General features: G+C 49.4%; 1 protein-coding gene and 1 non-coding gene across 2 annotated transcripts in view; both read right to left on the bottom strand.

The window, feature by feature from the left end:
• Positions 1-1,265: 1,265 nt before the first annotated feature.
• Cda4 (chitin deacetylase Cda4) overlaps positions 1,266-16,573 on the bottom strand; it is a 69,014-nt gene continuing 53,706 nt past the window's right edge. Inside the window, exons 2-4 of the mRNA XM_089567050.1 lie at positions 12,250-12,465; positions 10,634-10,970; positions 1,266-3,554 (exon numbers count right to left, since the gene is read on the bottom strand). Coding sequence (XP_089423176.1) covers positions 2,654-3,554; positions 10,634-10,970; positions 12,250-12,465 — 1,454 coding nt within the window. The 3' untranslated portion in view covers positions 1,266-2,653. The remainder of the gene's footprint in view (positions 3,555-10,633; positions 10,971-12,249; positions 12,466-16,573) is intronic.
• On the bottom strand, positions 6,885-6,958 carry TRNAT-GGU (transfer RNA threonine (anticodon GGU)). The gene has a single exon. It is a non-coding gene; the product is annotated as a tRNA-Thr (tRNA).

The following is a 16,573-nucleotide window of genomic DNA, read 5'->3' as shown; positions in this document are numbered from 1 at the left end:
TTGAAAATGATTAATGGGTACTTACGCCAAGACGAAAATTATAAAACAGCAAAACGTGAGCTTATTGCTCATTATTGAGAAGTAATCATTAACTGAATGCTCGAACTTTGTTTGCTTTCACCCTAAATGGGCCTTTACAGTCTCGACAAGTTGCTACTAAGCAAGCAAACGCACACATGGCCACACGCAGCCTCACTGAGCTTGCTCAGTGTGCACATAAGCACGCACAGCTTCGGCAAGCCCCCTCTCAGCACGCAGATGTCCACGCACAGAGAGTTGTCCACGAGAGTCCACGATTTTTTACACACAAAGAGTGTGCGTGTACGTCTTTCAGCTCACAGTACGCGATCATGTACACACAGGACGCACAGAATGCGTACAGGTAACGCACAATTTCTGCGCATTCGTGTGCAAAATGAACGTGATCGTACAAAAATCACTGTTCTCGTGCAAACTCACGCAGAGTTTTTTCAATAGGGAATAAAAGCAAAAATAGGCAAAATTTATCGTCAGGACGAAGTGAAAGCCCCCCTTGCAAAATTTTTTTCGACAGCCTATAGACTTGTCTATAAAGTCTATAGACAAATCCTAGAGAACAATCTATAGGCAGTACAAATGCTATAGAGAGTCTATAGACAATCTATAGATTTATGGTCATACACTTTTAATAGACTTGTCTATAGACAGTCTATGGGCTATGAATAGACAAAAATAAATATGTATAGGAAGGCAATAGGGTCTATAAGTCTACAGACCAATTTTATGAGGGCCGTACCCAGTTTACAGCCAGTTCACATGCCGAAAAACGCAGTAACGCCGGCGAGTTCACTTCGAAGCGAGAGGCTCCGCCATAGAGGGGCTCCGCTTCAGAGCGCGCCGCCATGTTGGCTGTCCTTGAGCGTGCGCTGCGTGTTTTACGTCACCTTCCTTTTTCTTCAACCTTTTTCGCTGCATCCGAACCACCACATCCGCTTCCGGCCTCTCGACCAATCAGGTGTGGCCGCTGCGGCAGATTGTGGCGCTTTTATGACAGCGGAGGCCAACGGACTCCTAGTTGCACCAAGTATCAGTGACCATTTGCTCAAGATCTTCATCCCCCTAACTTCTCCTCTGAGATCAATACATTCATTTATTCATTCATTCACATAACGGAGCAGTGTGGGTTTTTGTAGCTTCCCTGACGCTCTGTATACTTGAACTGGTGACAGTTGCCTTGATGTCTGTGAGCAGTGTATGAAGAGTAAAGAAAGAACACGCAGACTATAAAAAGAGAACACTAAGAACATGAGTTTTATTCGAACCACAAACGGCGAAGACACATGAAGCTTGCTGTGCTGTCGACAACTGTTTTGTCGATACATTATTTACTGTTTCGTAAACAGATGTTTCGTGAAACCAGCGGTCGTAAGTTCTGGGTTGTGTTTTCGACACTTTGAAATGTCTGGTCGGAGGTAGAGGACGCTGTAATGTAAAATAACCGCGTGCCTTTATTTGACGCGATTTCGACAGCGTAGCGGTGACCCGGTACGAGGAGGCAACGTATGGCAGCGTTTACCAAACATTTCAGACAGCTTTCCCCTGATCGGCGACAAGTAAGCAAAAGACGCTGACGGAAGACTGACGCACACATGAAAAATAATGGAAAAGATGAGAAGTGGACAATATGGAAACTGCAAAAATAAAACAAAAAAATGCACATGGGCATGAGCAAAATGTGCACGCACTCTCAAACGGGATAAATTATGATTATGGAGGTACAAACAGAAATGCACGAACAATAACAATGTATAACGCGTATGCAGTGAGCGAGAAAGGATGCTGCACCTCCTCTGTCCTCAGAATCCTAACAGCCTTAACAGACCCATTTCAATTCGACGCCAGGTCAAGTTCTGGCGTGAGTGCGTCGCGAAAACGGTTACAGACGACTTATTTCGTAGACGGTGGCAGCTTGTGGATGGGCCTCAAGCAGGGAATAATTCTAATAAATTTGGTGGTTCGATGCTAAGTGGTAAGAGTAAACCAGGCGCGCTTTTTTCCCTGCTCGTTTGCTTTAGTTGAGGGGTCGTCGTCTTGTTCTAAGCTTAACAGAGCGGCGCCACGTGCTTTGACTACAAAGAAGCTGACTGGCTGCTAACGTACTATCCACCTAAGCAAAAAATAGTTCTGCTCGTATCGAGCATTACAAAGGGCAAGAAAGCTTTCAAATCTGTAAATCCTGATATGAACTAAGAGTTACCCATCCCCGATACATATCTGCTTATCCAGTCAAGCCGAAAGCTAGCTCTATGAATGGGCCCTTGATCCTAATTAAAACTAGGACTATGGCATTTTATGTATTGGCACGACGTTGTGAAAAAAATCCACTCCTGGCCAATTATTCTCTAAGCCTGGAAAGCAGCGAGCCTTTTTCATCGCTCTCCTCCGTCAGTAAAAAATTGTGGATGCCGAAAATAAAAATCTGTCCACGCATTCGCAGCTGGTTTTGGCGAAGCGGACTATGACTTTTTTGACCGTGTTGCTGGCTTCAAAATGGTGCTATTTTTTACACCCTTTGGGGAAGTTTCACTACTAAAAAAAACGCGACTTGTCATATCGCGAAGTGTCTCTGGCGGCCCGGCTCGCCCCTGACCCGCGGCGGCGTTCGGTACACATCTTAAGCCGCGATGCTGGTGACGTTGTAGTCTTCCTCGCCGGAGCCCTCCGCGGCCGCCTGGCGGTTCTGCTGCTCGGCCACCTCGTCCATGATCATCTTGCCCCGCTGCTGTCCGCCGTAGTTGCCGATCCACGGGTAGCGGGCCGGGCACACGGCGCACGTCTCCATGTAGCGCAGGTCTCCGAACGCGTGCTCGTCGGAGAACGGCAGCGCGCACGTGGTGGGGATGTTGCAGGCCGGCTCGCGCTTGACGCACGCCCAGGCCTCGAAGTCGCGCAGCTCGGCGCTGCGGCGAGGCGAGCGCATCCACAAGAGTGCCTGCTGCATGGTGACGAACCAGGCGTTGTCGTAGTTCTTGAGCACGTGGTCCACGAACCGGTGCAGGGCCTTGGTCTTGACCTTGTCCGTGAACCAGTTGACGTGGAAGTAGAGTCCCAGCGGGGCCCGGTTGGTGCGGTAGTGGCGCAGGAAGTTCTCGAGCAGGAACTCGAACACGGTGTCTTCGTCGTCGGGGAAGACGCACTGGTCCGCCAACACGCATTGGCCGCCGGTGCCGTCCTCGCTGTACAGGGTATTGAGGGGCACCTCCCAGACGCCCGGGTACGAGTGGGTCGGGCAGCCCTTGTTGACGCAGTGGTGCGGGATGCGGTGGTCCAGCGTGTACGGCCACAGCGGCGTCTTGCTGGGTGGCGCGGCGAAGGACGAGTCGTAGGCGAACGCGAAGTCGTAGATCATGTTGAGCATGGCGTTGCCGCCGGGCTTCAGGTACGGGGCGCGCATGCCCAGCACGTTCTCCTTGGAGACGTTGCCGAAGCGGCTCAGGATCTCGCGCATGCCGACCATCTCCTCGGTCCAGTTCTCGTACTTGGCTTTGGACCACCAGCTCTCAGGGCCGCGGTGCCTGTGCAACAAGGGGGAGAAGGGTGTGAGCGAGAGGGAGGGGCGCTTTCTTGCACTCCTCACTCGCTGCTTGGAGGAATAACTCCGCACTGGGCCTACACATAATTCACCGTTTAAAAGCGCTAGAACCCCAGATTAAACCCACTGGTAATTTAGCGCTGTGTACATAGATTTGTAACGGCGTTCAACTGTCCGCACCCGTTCAGTGCGGCAAATTAAAATTACCGCGCATAACTCGCTCTGTCAAGCTCACAAAACACGCGGAATACCTTTTCTGCCTCAAGCGGGGCCTGCATGGAGTGTTTCTCTGGATGATTCGTCTGCTTTGGAACGTGGCTCGGGTATACCCGGCGGGCTGAACGATATCACGCTGCGCTGTGCGCACGGACAACTTCGTTATGCCGCGCCAAGGTTCCTGTACAATATACTGCACCGAAGCGCTATGCTGTGCCAAGTTGCACAGGTCACTGGAGTTGCTCCGTTTTCGAACCTACTCACTGCGCACGGCACGACGTAAGCGCGTCCTGCTGCTCAGGCATTGTTCAAACCGTTTGGCAGGCGGCTTTGGCCTTCGGCCTGGTGTACTCATTCGCCGCAATACAGCTTTCTCGCGCGGTGAAGAGCTTGCGCTCTTTCAGTCTCCCTCGTGTGTTTTTTTTCTTGTGTGTGTCTTGTGTGCGCAATTCGTACCTACAACATTAAACATTGCCCACACTCCCTCAGATATACACGATGCGTCACTCCTGGCATTAGAACTAATTAAGGTATGCAGATGACCTCGTACACTGTTTCGGTCTTAATTAATAAACTCCCATTCATTTACACCTTGTCTCAGGATTTCAAAACTGCTCTTTCATTTAAAAGTGTTATTGAACTTTACCTTCTTTCAACTGTTCCTATTTAACGCGGTTTTCCTATTCCCTATTTGCTCGATAGGTTATGTTTAAGGCCTTGTCGTAGTGTTTCATGCAATGCGTGTCTCATGCTTCAGTGGATGCATTCATTTCCTATTTTGTGTTGATGTAAGTTTCTCTATAAACACTGCTCCACAGTGTTGCTGCTGTAAACGTCTATCTGTACTTATGTTTTTCGCTTGGGGCCCGGGCCCCTTCAGGCAGAATTTATCTGTCTTTAATAAGGGAGTAATTACTCATTGGCATCCACCCGAGCGCAGCCATACGGCTACAAAGGAAAGATATACAGCTTTGAAAGAAACTTCGTAGTTAAAGGGATACTGAGGCGGTTTTCGAATCAGCTAACCTTCTAGGGTTTTGAAGTAGTGTCATTGCTGATCACGTCTGTGAAATTGTTTTTTCGATTTTGGCTAAAACAGTGGCGCAATCACAAATTAAAAACGCGATGTTTAAATTTCCCGCGCACCGCGCGAGCACAGGAGAGGGGAACAGCGGAGAGGGAAACCTCGTCCATGTCGGCCAGCGTGACGTCATGTTGAGGAGCCGGGGATGCTTCGGCGCACCCGAGCGCGCTTTCAGCGCGCGTTGTTTCTCGTGCTGCATGCGTTGTTCCTCGTACTGCGTGCGTTGGGACGTACAAAGCGTGTCAGCCGACCTTGAGAATCTGATTCAACAGGTACTACTCTGCGTTCGTGTCCACGAACAACTACGGCCGCGACTGTGTCGTCTTACACTGTTTTCCGCAAGATCACAAGCTCGCAGCGCAACCGCTCGCTGCTGTGACGAAGAATTCAAGCCGACTAAAGCAAGCTTACTCTGCTCGAAACACTTTACAGACAGAGCTTGTCCTAGTGTGATCTCTGGAGATTTCTGTCGAAAAGGCGCGGCTGAACGATGACACACCTCCATCGATTTCCTCGCGCATAAGAGGCGTGTCACCATTCCGAAGAAGCGCCTCTTTTAAAAGTAGAAACATTCTCACTTAGCGCCTGAAGAAACCTTATAGAGGCTTAAGCATGTGTCGCTCTCCTCAGCTTAGTTGCGGCCAGACCACCTGAGACGTGCTCAGCAAGGCTCGGTTAGTGATTTTATACTCGGTTCGACGTGTCCAAGCAAGCAAGCAAGCAGAGCAAAGTACAATAAAGCAAAGCAAGCAAGCATCGAAGCTCTTCATATTGTTACGGTGCATAGTTGCTAGGTGAAGACGACGTTGTTTTGGGACGTTCGGCAGTGGACGACGACGAGGACGTGGCAGTTTGTGCTGGAGTGATTTAGCTCCGTGTGCCTTCTGACTGTGGCCTGTCCCGTCTGCCGCTGGGCTAACCCCCCCGTAATAATATGCGGCATCTCGTTTATTCCTAGCTAAGCAATTAAAATGAAAGCGTTCGACGTTGATTTCGGATGCAAATTTATGAGAGAAATGAATGCCAACCGAGTTTTTGCAAAATAACACCGCAACCTTACTCGGTTTCTTCATCAAGTTGTGGCAGCGGGCGAGTTGCAGCTAGCTTGGCTTTTAAACACACATTTAGTTGGCAACTACTTCACTGAACCTAAACTGCAAATCTAGGAAGGGCGAACGTTTCCGAGCCAGCGATTAATATTTTTTGGCATCTGCTGAACGCGCCAGGAGTGAAGCGTATTTGGCTTGGTTTCCAGCGCACCATGATTGCGTCACTATCTTGTGGTCACATGCCTCGCATTGCTTGGCCACTGCGCTTCGCTAATTTTGACACCAACTTTGTGCTCCTTCATCGTTTCCTTGAAATACTTTCTTGCCCCAACCTGCAACGCAGGGTACTGAGAACAGGATGTTTTGTACACAGTGCATTGGGCCTTTTCTTTAGGATGACGCTCTTCCGGGCGAGCCAGGAGGTGTTCGGTGGTGGTAATTGACTTGAGTATTGTTCGCACCCCTTCCTTTCCGAGAATACGAGCCGAGGTTGTGCTGACACCTTTTACGCGTGGTCTGCATCGCGTCTTTGACGCTGGCGTATGCTTGTGCTAGGCATAGAATTTTTTGCTTGTGTCTTTTTTGGTTTCAGGCGATACGTGGAATGAGCAAACTGTAGTATCCTTTTCTTCGGTAGTCAGTAAAAAAAAAGAGTCGCCGTATTCGCTTTTACAACGACACGGAAAGCTGCGATCTGCTCTCAACGCAGCGCCGGATCCGCAACGGCAGCTTCTCCAGTCCTCAAAGTGACGTCACGACCTCTCTTGACCAATCACGGGCGGCGGCGCGCCGCACGGCGTGCTCCGCGGCACAGGCCGCATATTTCGGCTAAAAAAGGCAATTCGCGCTTGTTTTTGCCTTATTTGGATGCGATATTCCAGTGTACAGCATGAAAAACTATAGGATGCCGCTGCCAGCCCGATTTTCAGAAAAAGTGCTTCAGTCTCCCTTTAAAGAAAAATTCGTCCTGGTCCGGGGTTCGAACCCGGGACCACCGCTTCACCGGAGCAGTCGCTCTACCAATTGAGCTAACCAGGACGGCAAGCTCATGGTAGGGCGAGAGCGAATTGATCAATAACTCGAAGTGGGAACAGTGTTGGTCAAATGACCAACACTATCTGTCTTTAGCTCCGGGCTCCAGGATTTTTGACAATTATAAATAAAATTCAAATCTATTCAATTCGCAAGCCGGCCCTGAGCCCAAGCTTTCTGCGCGCTGCTTGTGTAACTTCGACTTCCTCGCGCGGTCCGCTGCGAAGAGGTGGGTCTGCTAAAAGGCAAGTAATGAAATAAAATTAACTAATCAGCTTTTTAATTCCAGATTATGGGGTCAAGGTTATATTTCGAAATTGAAGACAGTGAGCATCGAAGGTGGGCCCTGTTTTTAAATTTTGTTATTCGGCGACGCGGTTGGAAACGTCGAATAAAAATACGCATTTCAAAGCTCGTTGAATTGGCTTTCCCGCATTGCATATTTATAAAATGGCGCCAGTTCGCGTGGTATGGACGCCGAAATCAAAGTATCTTCTTTTATATTATCAAATACACAAATGGCGTCCGTATTTTATGCATTAAAAATGCAAGCGACGCCATTTTATGTGTATGCACAGCGGAAAAGCCAACTCAGCCGGCTCCCAAATGCGTATTTTTGACATTCGATAACTCGAACCACATTGCCGGTTAAGAAAATATAGAAACAAGCCTCCCCTTCGATTTTGACGGCCTTCAATTTCGCATTATTACCTAGCCCCCTATAATCAAAAATAAAAAGTTGTTTAGGAAATTTTAGTTAATAGTTGCAATAGAAGAAATTTAAAATAGTATAACCTATAGAAAGCTTTTTACTAACGCGATTGACTCTTGCCTTTCCTTGTACATTCTGTTTTTTTGCATGCATCGACGCTTTTGCCTCTTGACAGTGCCACAGTGATATGAACGAATGCGCTTATGATTGCGCAGTAGAGTTTTTACAGTATAGAGTTACGTATCTCCAGATATCCACTTTCGCGTGACCAAAATGTGGCTTCCGAGATTGAGCGCTTTCCGAAAAAGGCACTTTGAAACGCCAAGTCTCACTAAGCTTCTCTGGACTGTTCCAGCGGCGAAAGCCTGGGCATATTGTCCTCAGTGACAGGAAAACCTGGATGCAAGCGTGAATGCCTGTTATAAGGAATCTGCGAATCTCTCGCGACCCTTTCAGTCTGTTTATTTTGCTTCCGGCCGTGAACAACCTCTAGAACCGACTTCGCGAGCCGAAAAGCCGTCGCCCGGTTGTCTACGAGGTTATTACGACCTTCCCACTCCGGGGCGAGCGGAGTCCTTCCAGTTCCTTATTTCTCCCGAACACGGTTAAAAAATAGCATCGCCCCAATACAATAGGGGTGTTCAGAAACTGGCCAGTTGTGCCGTGACTGCGATCGGCCTGCCGCAGCAGTGGGTCGCGTTGAACGCCCACCGTTCACGGCTCAGCGACTCGCGCCGAGCGTAGGCGCGTCCGTGGCGTCGGCCGTCGTTCGGGTTCCGGCCGCGTTCGAGCCTTGATCTGCTTGCCGCGTACTCCCGTTCCTTCCCCGGCTGGGCCCCGAAAAGCAGCGCCGCCGAGGGCGGATAAATTCCAATGATTCGAGAGAAAAATATGGGACACACGAGAGGCCGCTCTCAAGCCGCTGTGTGCGTGGCCTTGCCGCGCGGAGTTTCACCGCCGCCGGACTGGTTCCGGCATTCGATTTCATTTTCGCCGCCTCGTAAACACGTCACTAGGATGGCCGCGCGAACTTTCCTGTGCGAGCGCGGCGGCCCTCCAGGACTCTATTCTCGCGAAGTAAACACGAGCTCTCCACGCTAAAAATGCCATAAGGTCGCTGGCAGCGCTGGAAAGATTCACTGCTGTGATTGAAAAGCCCTCGTCCCACGAACCGATCCCTGTCAGCAGCTGAAGTGTTTCTATACGTGTATCTTTTTAGAGACGATTCATGGCGTGACTTTCTGAAAGGGAGCGTACACTTTCCTTGCTCTTACTCTGCATCCTGTTGTGGCTGGTCCGAAAGTTCGTCATATAACGTTTCCCCCCCACGCAAGATTTTTCAGTTGTTACGAGTGCTTCCTGCACTTTACGGACTAAACTGGAAGCATTCAACAGCCTAGTGCTTACACGGGTGGTGTATGTTTCCAGTTTGGTACATATCAGGAAGTGAAATGGAAGGGAAGGACAGCTTGCACGCTCGCTGAATCACTCACTCACTCAAAAATAAATAAATAAATTCAGCCTACAGAGGATCATAGCGAAGCAGCTGCCGGCTTGACTTGCTAGGTGATATTCGCGTAAAGCGAGCACCGCTAGCACGTGTACACTCGCCGTCAAAAGTAAATGGAAGGCGACTTTGTCAAAAAGTTTTAATTTCTTTAAATCTAAAGCATAATGGTCCATGTTTGTTGGTGCACAGTGCAATTCGCACATTCACAATTATTCGGCACATATGTATTCAATGATGCATGAATTGAGGGGCCAATGATTAAACTTTATCTGTAATATTGCCTTCCATTTACTTTTGACGACGCCTGTACATACGTAAGTACAGCCTTGTTCACAAGTCTGCAACGTATATGGTTGGCTTTTCACCCACCATAAACTCGTGACACCCCTGTAACTGTAAACCTGTACAGGGCGAAGACAACTCCCTTCCTCACCTTTTAAGACATTTTGGTTGTATGGAGTGCCGTAGAGGCATTCCGGAGGTTGCATTGTGAAGAGCTCAGGGTAAGACTTAATGGAGAACTCCTGCGTAGTCTCCGATTCGCTCATGATATTGCCCTGCTTAGTAACTCAAGGGACAAATTGCAGTGCATGGCAGAGGACTTAGCACTCAAAGCAGAACGGGTGCGAAGAAAACTGAAGTAATGTTCAACAGTCTGGGAAGGGACCAACAACAGTTTACGATAGACAGCGAGACAGTGGAAGCGGTAAGAGACAGCTATATTGCAGACATTGACCCTATATCTTGAACATTAGAAGTAAATAACTAGGAGAATAAGAATGGAGTGTAGCGCATCTTACACGTGCTTTTACGTCATGAACAACAGCTTACCAGTATCCCTCAAGAGGATAGTATATAGTAGTTGTATCCTGCCAGTACTAGAAGCTTAGAGACTAACGAAAATGCTTGTACAGAAATTGGAGTTTAGGCGCAGCGAGCTGTAGAAAAGATAGGGGCAACGTTAAGAGACAGAGCAGAGTGGGGGAGGGAACAAATACGGGATATAGGTATCCTAGCTGAGATCAAGAAGAAAAAATGGGCATGGGCAGGGCATGCTATGTGTCGAGCAGGTAGGTGACCGATGGTTGCTTAAGGTTGCGGGTTGAATTCCAAGACAGGACAAGCTTAGCAGGGGTCGAGAGAGGGTCAGGTGAGCATATGAGGTTAGGAAGTTTGAGGGGATAAGATGGCCGCAGTTGGTGCAGGACAAGTTTAATTGAGTAGATATTATTATGTCATGAGAGAGGTCTTTGTCCTGCAGTAGGCCTAACTAGGCTGACAGCAAACCATACGGCCCTAAGACTTAACAAAGGTTGTGCATACATGCCGCAAGCTGTGCTCTAGAAAGCGCGTGGGAAATCATTGTGAGGGTAACCATGGCTACGAGACCGTTTCGCCATGAGAATGCGCTACATTCTGCAGTCTGCGCCGACGCGAGCCAGTGCGCATGCGTACTCACGTGACGCTCAGGGAGCCAAACTCGTTCCCGTCGGCGAACATCTTCTGCGCGTAGAAGTAGCTGGTGTACTCGTGCGAGAGGAAGAAGGTGGCGCGGATGGGGCAGCCGTTGGGGTTCTTGCGGTGCTCCTTGTTGAGCAGCGACCGGTAGTGCGGGTAGTTCATGTTGTTCAGCGCCCCGTCGAACGACATGAGTATCATCTGGGGCACGTCCTTGGGCTCCAGGTCCCCAGGGATGCGCGTGCCGTCGGCGCTACAGAAGCACTCGGGCAGCGTGCATATCGACGGGTCGCACTTGGGCGCTGTCTCCGGGTCGGGCAGCGGCCGCTCGGTGGTCGCTGCAAAAGTGTTTTATATAAGGGCTCATGTTTTCTATTCGTTCGCAGCACGCGCATAGATATGCGGCACTGAACGGTGGAAACATTCGATACCTGTTGACGAAGGGCCTTGGTGGGTACTGAGAAGCATGCGTCGCAAGAAGTTGCGAATTCGATTCTGGCGTTGGTTTTTCCTTTTTATTATTATTTTTAAGAAAAGGAGAGGAGCAGTAACTGTAAAACTGCAGCCCTGTGCTGCAATTTTACAGTTACTGCGCTGCTGTATATTGCATGTGGCGACTGTGGTTGGGACGCTTGACTATAGAGACGAAGTACCCGGGTTCGAAACCGGCCGCGACGGCCACGTTTCGATGGAGGCGAAACGTAAAAGGCGCCCGTCAGCTGTGCGATGTCATTGCACGTTAAAGGTCCCCAGGGTGTCGAAGTTATTCCGGAGCCCTCCACTAGGGCACCTCTCTCCCTCTTTCTTCTTTCACTCTTTCCTTCCGCTTACCTCACGGCGCAGTTGTGATGTCCAGCGAGAAGTGAGACAGTTACGAGCCATTTGATTTCCTCAAAAACCAATAGTTGTGTGATAAATTTGGAGAAAAGGTAGGGTGCAGTAACTGTCTCACTCCGTGGAGGGACAAAACAACCGCGCAGTGTGAAAAGGAAGCAGGGAGTGAAAGAGCAAAGAGGGGAAGAGGTGCTGTAATGGAGGGCTGCGGAATAATTTCGACCTCCTGGGAATTTTTAACGTGAATTGACATGGAGTACAACAGGGGGGGGGGGGGGGGGGGGGGCCTTTCGTGTTTCACCTCTGTCGAAACGGGGCCAGGATCGAACCCCGGCCCTCCGGCTCAGTAGCCGAACGCGCTAACGACTGAGCCACCGCGGCGGCCACGCCGTGGGAGAAAGGATGAATGGAATGAAATAGGTGGCAAAGAAAGGAGGAGGAGTCTATGGAGAAAATAAAGACGCCATAAGAGAGAAAACAGATTACAAGTATACAATGTATATTGCAGGACGTGTAAGGTATAGATTGAACTCTACACTCACTTTCGTGGTTTGTTGTGAAGGGCTAAAAACTTGATAAAATCATTGCAAAATGCTATGCATTTCGAGGTTATAGGACACAAAGAAACAGGAAGGAACCGTCAGAATCACAGGCGAAAACAGTACAAAAATAGAAGTGAACGCAAAGACGGGACCGTTGCAGTGGCGTTCGGTGTGAGAGCACCGAGATCAGTGTAATGGCAGTGAGCGCGCAATAAATTAAGCGCTCATGCGCAATACTCACTGCTCTCGACAGGACCGCAGGTGAGCTCCTTGTTCTTGAAGGTGCAGAACTTCTTGATGTCATCGAAGTAGAGCGAAGGTGGACATGTCTGGCTGAATGGTGTGCCTCCCGAGCAGATGTAGAAGCGCCGACAGGTCTCCGGGTCGGCGAACAGCCCGTCCGGGAACGGGCACTCGAAGTCCTCGGACTGCGAAGCCCGTCGCACGCGTCCACCTCCTGCAAAGAAGGCCCGCACACAGCGGCTTAAGAAAACACGCACGCACGCATTTATAGATGTATTTATAGATGTATTTACATTCCACTGCACGCTTGGAAAATCTGATGCGCCTCGTCTAATGGGCCACTAATGCTGAGAAAGAGTAATTCTAGGATAGTGGAGTGTGCTCCTTTTCTTATGTCTCTCACCTGAACGCGTTCATGTTGCGTTGTTAACCGAGAGAATGAAGCACCGGCTAGCCGAGCAACAAGTTTCACCCGAGGAATGGAATATAGAATCTCTGTCGCACCAACTAGCCCAGCAATAAGTTTCACTTACGTATGGAATCTGGAGCCTGTGTCGCAGAAGCGCCGTCGCTCATATCTTGCACTTTACTGTATGGGTGATTTATAGTGGAACCGAGGAAAGTGCTATCAAACATATGGGGAAAATACGTACGCAATAATTATCGTCCACAACTGCCAGTTTCACCAACGCGCGAAACAAAGGGACGAGCAATGCGCTTCACCATCTCGCTCTGATTTTAAATGAACCAGAGCTGTCCTGGACTTGGTGTTCAGTTCAAAACGTTTTCCTCCTCTTTTTCTTTCGACTCATCTTGTGTCACTTCTTGCTTGAATCCAGGCACGGGCTGGGAGTGCTGTAGGGGTTCATGAGCAGCGCAACTACGCGCAGTCTGTCTCCGTATACCCGAGTTAATTGGGTCTCGTGGCGTTTAGGCGTCAAGGACAGGTGCGCGCACAGCTCGGGTTAACCAAGGTGTAGCCTACTCGCAAACAGTCTACCCGCGCACGCTGCCATGACTTTCACACACACACATGCACTGCAGTAGCAGTCGTATATTCTTGTCTTCACAAAACGGTGCAGCAGGTATAGAAGCTCAAGCTCGCTTTATCTAATAAAGAGTGAAACTGGAAACTGTTCAACCTGTTCGCTCGTGTTTCTTCATTAGCTGTTGACTCTTGACTGTCATATCCCATGAACGTCCTGGATAACCGGCGCAAGAGTTCCGGTCAAATGCTATCTACTCTCGCATTCACGAATTCTGTTCACGTGATACCAGCTCTGTAGCTTTCACAGTGCTGCACAGTTCTCGTCGCACGGATTGTGTGTACAGTGTCGCTTCCATATTTAGCCCCGTGTCGCGCGGCCATTAGCAGCGCCCGCGAACAAAAGCGACACGAGCTCCGCCAGGGGTATAATGCGGTGCAGAGAGCTAGCAGGCCGACTCGACGACAGCGATGAAGCCGCGATCTGCGTCTCTTCTCCGCGTGTGTGTACACCACGAGTGCCTCGGGGCAGCGCCCGTCCATCTGGGTCATCCGGAGCAGGCGAAATGTTGCGGCTTGCCGTCGTCGGTGCTCCTTTCACCTCGCCCGCGGGGGGGAGGCCTCCGTTCCGAGATTCCTCCCCGGAATGGGGCTAATCACTGACGTTGCGCGCTTTCGCCGCTGCCTCGGTTCTTCGCCTCTTCGCCCCTTGATGTTTGTCGCCGGCCCGCCCATGCACGACAGACAGCCGCGCCGCGCTCATCGCGATGTTGTGGAGGAGACGCGGCTTTTCTTTCCAGTCCGAGTGAGCATGAACTGTGCACGTTCAAGAAACCTCTTAGTACTTACTAAGAAAACGCTGATAATGTCATATCACATGTATTGTGAGCTGCATAGGAAGTCTGTGCAGAAGTTGTGAAGTTAATGAATCTCTGTAAGGTTAGTAAACGTGCCTGCGGTCAACCTTACCAGCAGGACCTTATATAGCAGATATCAGCTGTGGTAATTGAGGCCGACTGTCCAGGAAAATCATTGTGACTGTACTATCGCGAGAAAGAATACGGGCTGGTGACAGCATATAGTTGCTTATATACAAGCGCAGGTTTCGTCCTATTCGACAGGAGTGAAGCATCTTTTAACTTCCGTCCCTACGAATATGGAAACTTGTTTGAATCATCGATCGATTCAGCTATCAAGGATGATGACGAAAGTTCTGGCAAGGCTAGTCGCTGTGGGCAGTTTGGCGCAGTTGCAAAAATTTGGCGTGATGATGACGGGGTGAAAGACATTTATGTTCCGTAATGAACATTCAAACAATATTCTTCTGTGTTTATATCGGTTAGACCGATAATGGAGAAAAGAGCGATGCGATAAAAGCGCCCAATAAAAAGACAGAAAACAATTGCAACATGAATATAGGGTGGAATAACTGAGTTGCGACCCTATGAAAAACCTAAGTACTTTAGAGGTTCCAAGGTTAACACGGGGGAAGGAGCAAATTAGAAGGGCAAAATGAGGAAAACATTATTGGGTAGCAGTCGATAATGATTGCCACACGTTGCAGAACGCTCATTAACCTTGACCTAGTTTCTCTCTAGCTTGTTTTTGCCCCACATGTTCATTATCTGTCAGGTATGTTATTTCTCTATTTCAGGTCAGAGATGCATACTTCAAGCCTAGAATAACCGCATGTATGGAAGAAGATCCAGAAGCCGTTACATTCAAATTTAATGCAATTAATTCTCACTTGACCCAAGAGTTAAGAGTGTGAAATAAATATCAACAATTTACTACTTCGTTTTCTAAAGGGGTACAAGGTTGTTGAAATGAATGTTTATTAAAAGCTGTGTTTTATCCGAAAATATTCTTTGGAATTCAGGCTACAAACGGTAGCCTGGGGTTTGTTATCTCAAATGTGTAACATGGTTATTAATGAATCGTTTAGACGTTTGATGAAAAATGTAAAAAAAAAACGCGGTATTGCGATGCTGACGATGAATGGGAGACGTTAACTGTATACTGGCAGATGTCGGCGTGCGCTTAGTGAGGTATTTATGTATGTAGTCTGATCCTGCTGCTCTGATCCGCGCAAAAACATCTTCGTTCTGGTGGACATAATGATAGTTATCGTAAATAACAATAGCGCGCAGTAAAATCTACAATTCCACAAAGTCTAGTATCCAACAATCTTTTTTTCTCATATGGGCATGGACCTGCACGAACAGGGTATACCCCGCTGCATAAACGTACGAACGTGTTCGCAGTAGTCCTGTGCGATGTTACACCGGCGAATATACTGTCACTACTGCGCCGCCAAGCAAAATGAATACGAGGTCGCAGACTCTTGTATTATAGATTGAACGTTTCTCTAATGTTTCCGAACAGTGTTCTAAAAAGCCTGAAGTGAGCACAAGTCGCGTTCGTGTGACTAGTACTTGTAGCTTCTCGCAATGGGACTACATCCCCCGTCGTTGAGCGATCGACAGAAATTCAAAAACGTCGACACCTGTCACATTCGCCGTGTTCCGCGGAGAATGACGCTGAGCCACAGATGACGCTAATGAAAAGAAACAAGGGCAGAACGGTTGCGCGCGTCCCGCCGGAGGCAGTGGTGCCCCGTTGTCGCTGCTTCCGCGCATAACTTGTCCCGGCCTCCGTATTTTAAACTCGTTATGCAAAGCGCACGAATTCCTGGCCCCCCGATGAGGAGGCATGCCTGCGTGCGCGTAGGCCAGCGCAGCTGCTCTACGCGGATAATGCGAAGGCAAACAAGGCGACCGACCAGCGGAGTGCGCAAAGGAGGACCTTTGCTTTGGGAAAAAAAAAAAAAAGAATGAAAGAAATAGGAAGGAGCAGGCCGCCGGCTCATTGTTTTCTTACTGCCTGGCGCCGTGAGCCAGAACCGGTCTGTTGCATCCCATTGGAAGGTGGGCAGAAGAAGACAAGAGGAGATGCGCAGTGCGGCCGCAGCATTCGTGCGTGAGGCGGTCGTGACGTCTTCGTCGCCTGTCACTCGGAGGCAGGATTTCGCCGGGCCTCCCTTACTTTCGGAGCCGTTCTTGTGGAGGAGCGGCCGTGTCACGTCTTGGGAGGAGCTGGCGCGCTTTAATGCGAGGAAGACCGCGCTGGCTTTAAGGGCGTGCGCGGCGTCATGCTTTATAGATGTCTGCATCCGGTCAGCCGGCGTGCGCTCAAAGGAGCAGTTCCAGAAAGGGGATTCGTGTTCGTAATACTATAGGTCTCGAGTCGAAACAACTCCATGACTAACAAACAGGTCGCTATTCTAGGACCATACGGGCACGGGTGAGGTTACGTGGCGGAAGTTAGGTGAAGGGTG

The sequence above is a fragment of the Amblyomma mixtum genome, chromosome 1 (genome assembly GCF_055824585.1).
Source record: "Amblyomma mixtum isolate Tamu chromosome 1, ASM5582458v1, whole genome shotgun sequence".
NCBI lineage: Eukaryota > Metazoa > Arthropoda > Arachnida > Ixodida > Ixodidae > Amblyomma > Amblyomma mixtum.
This window is presented reverse-complemented; position numbering and strand designations above follow the sequence as displayed.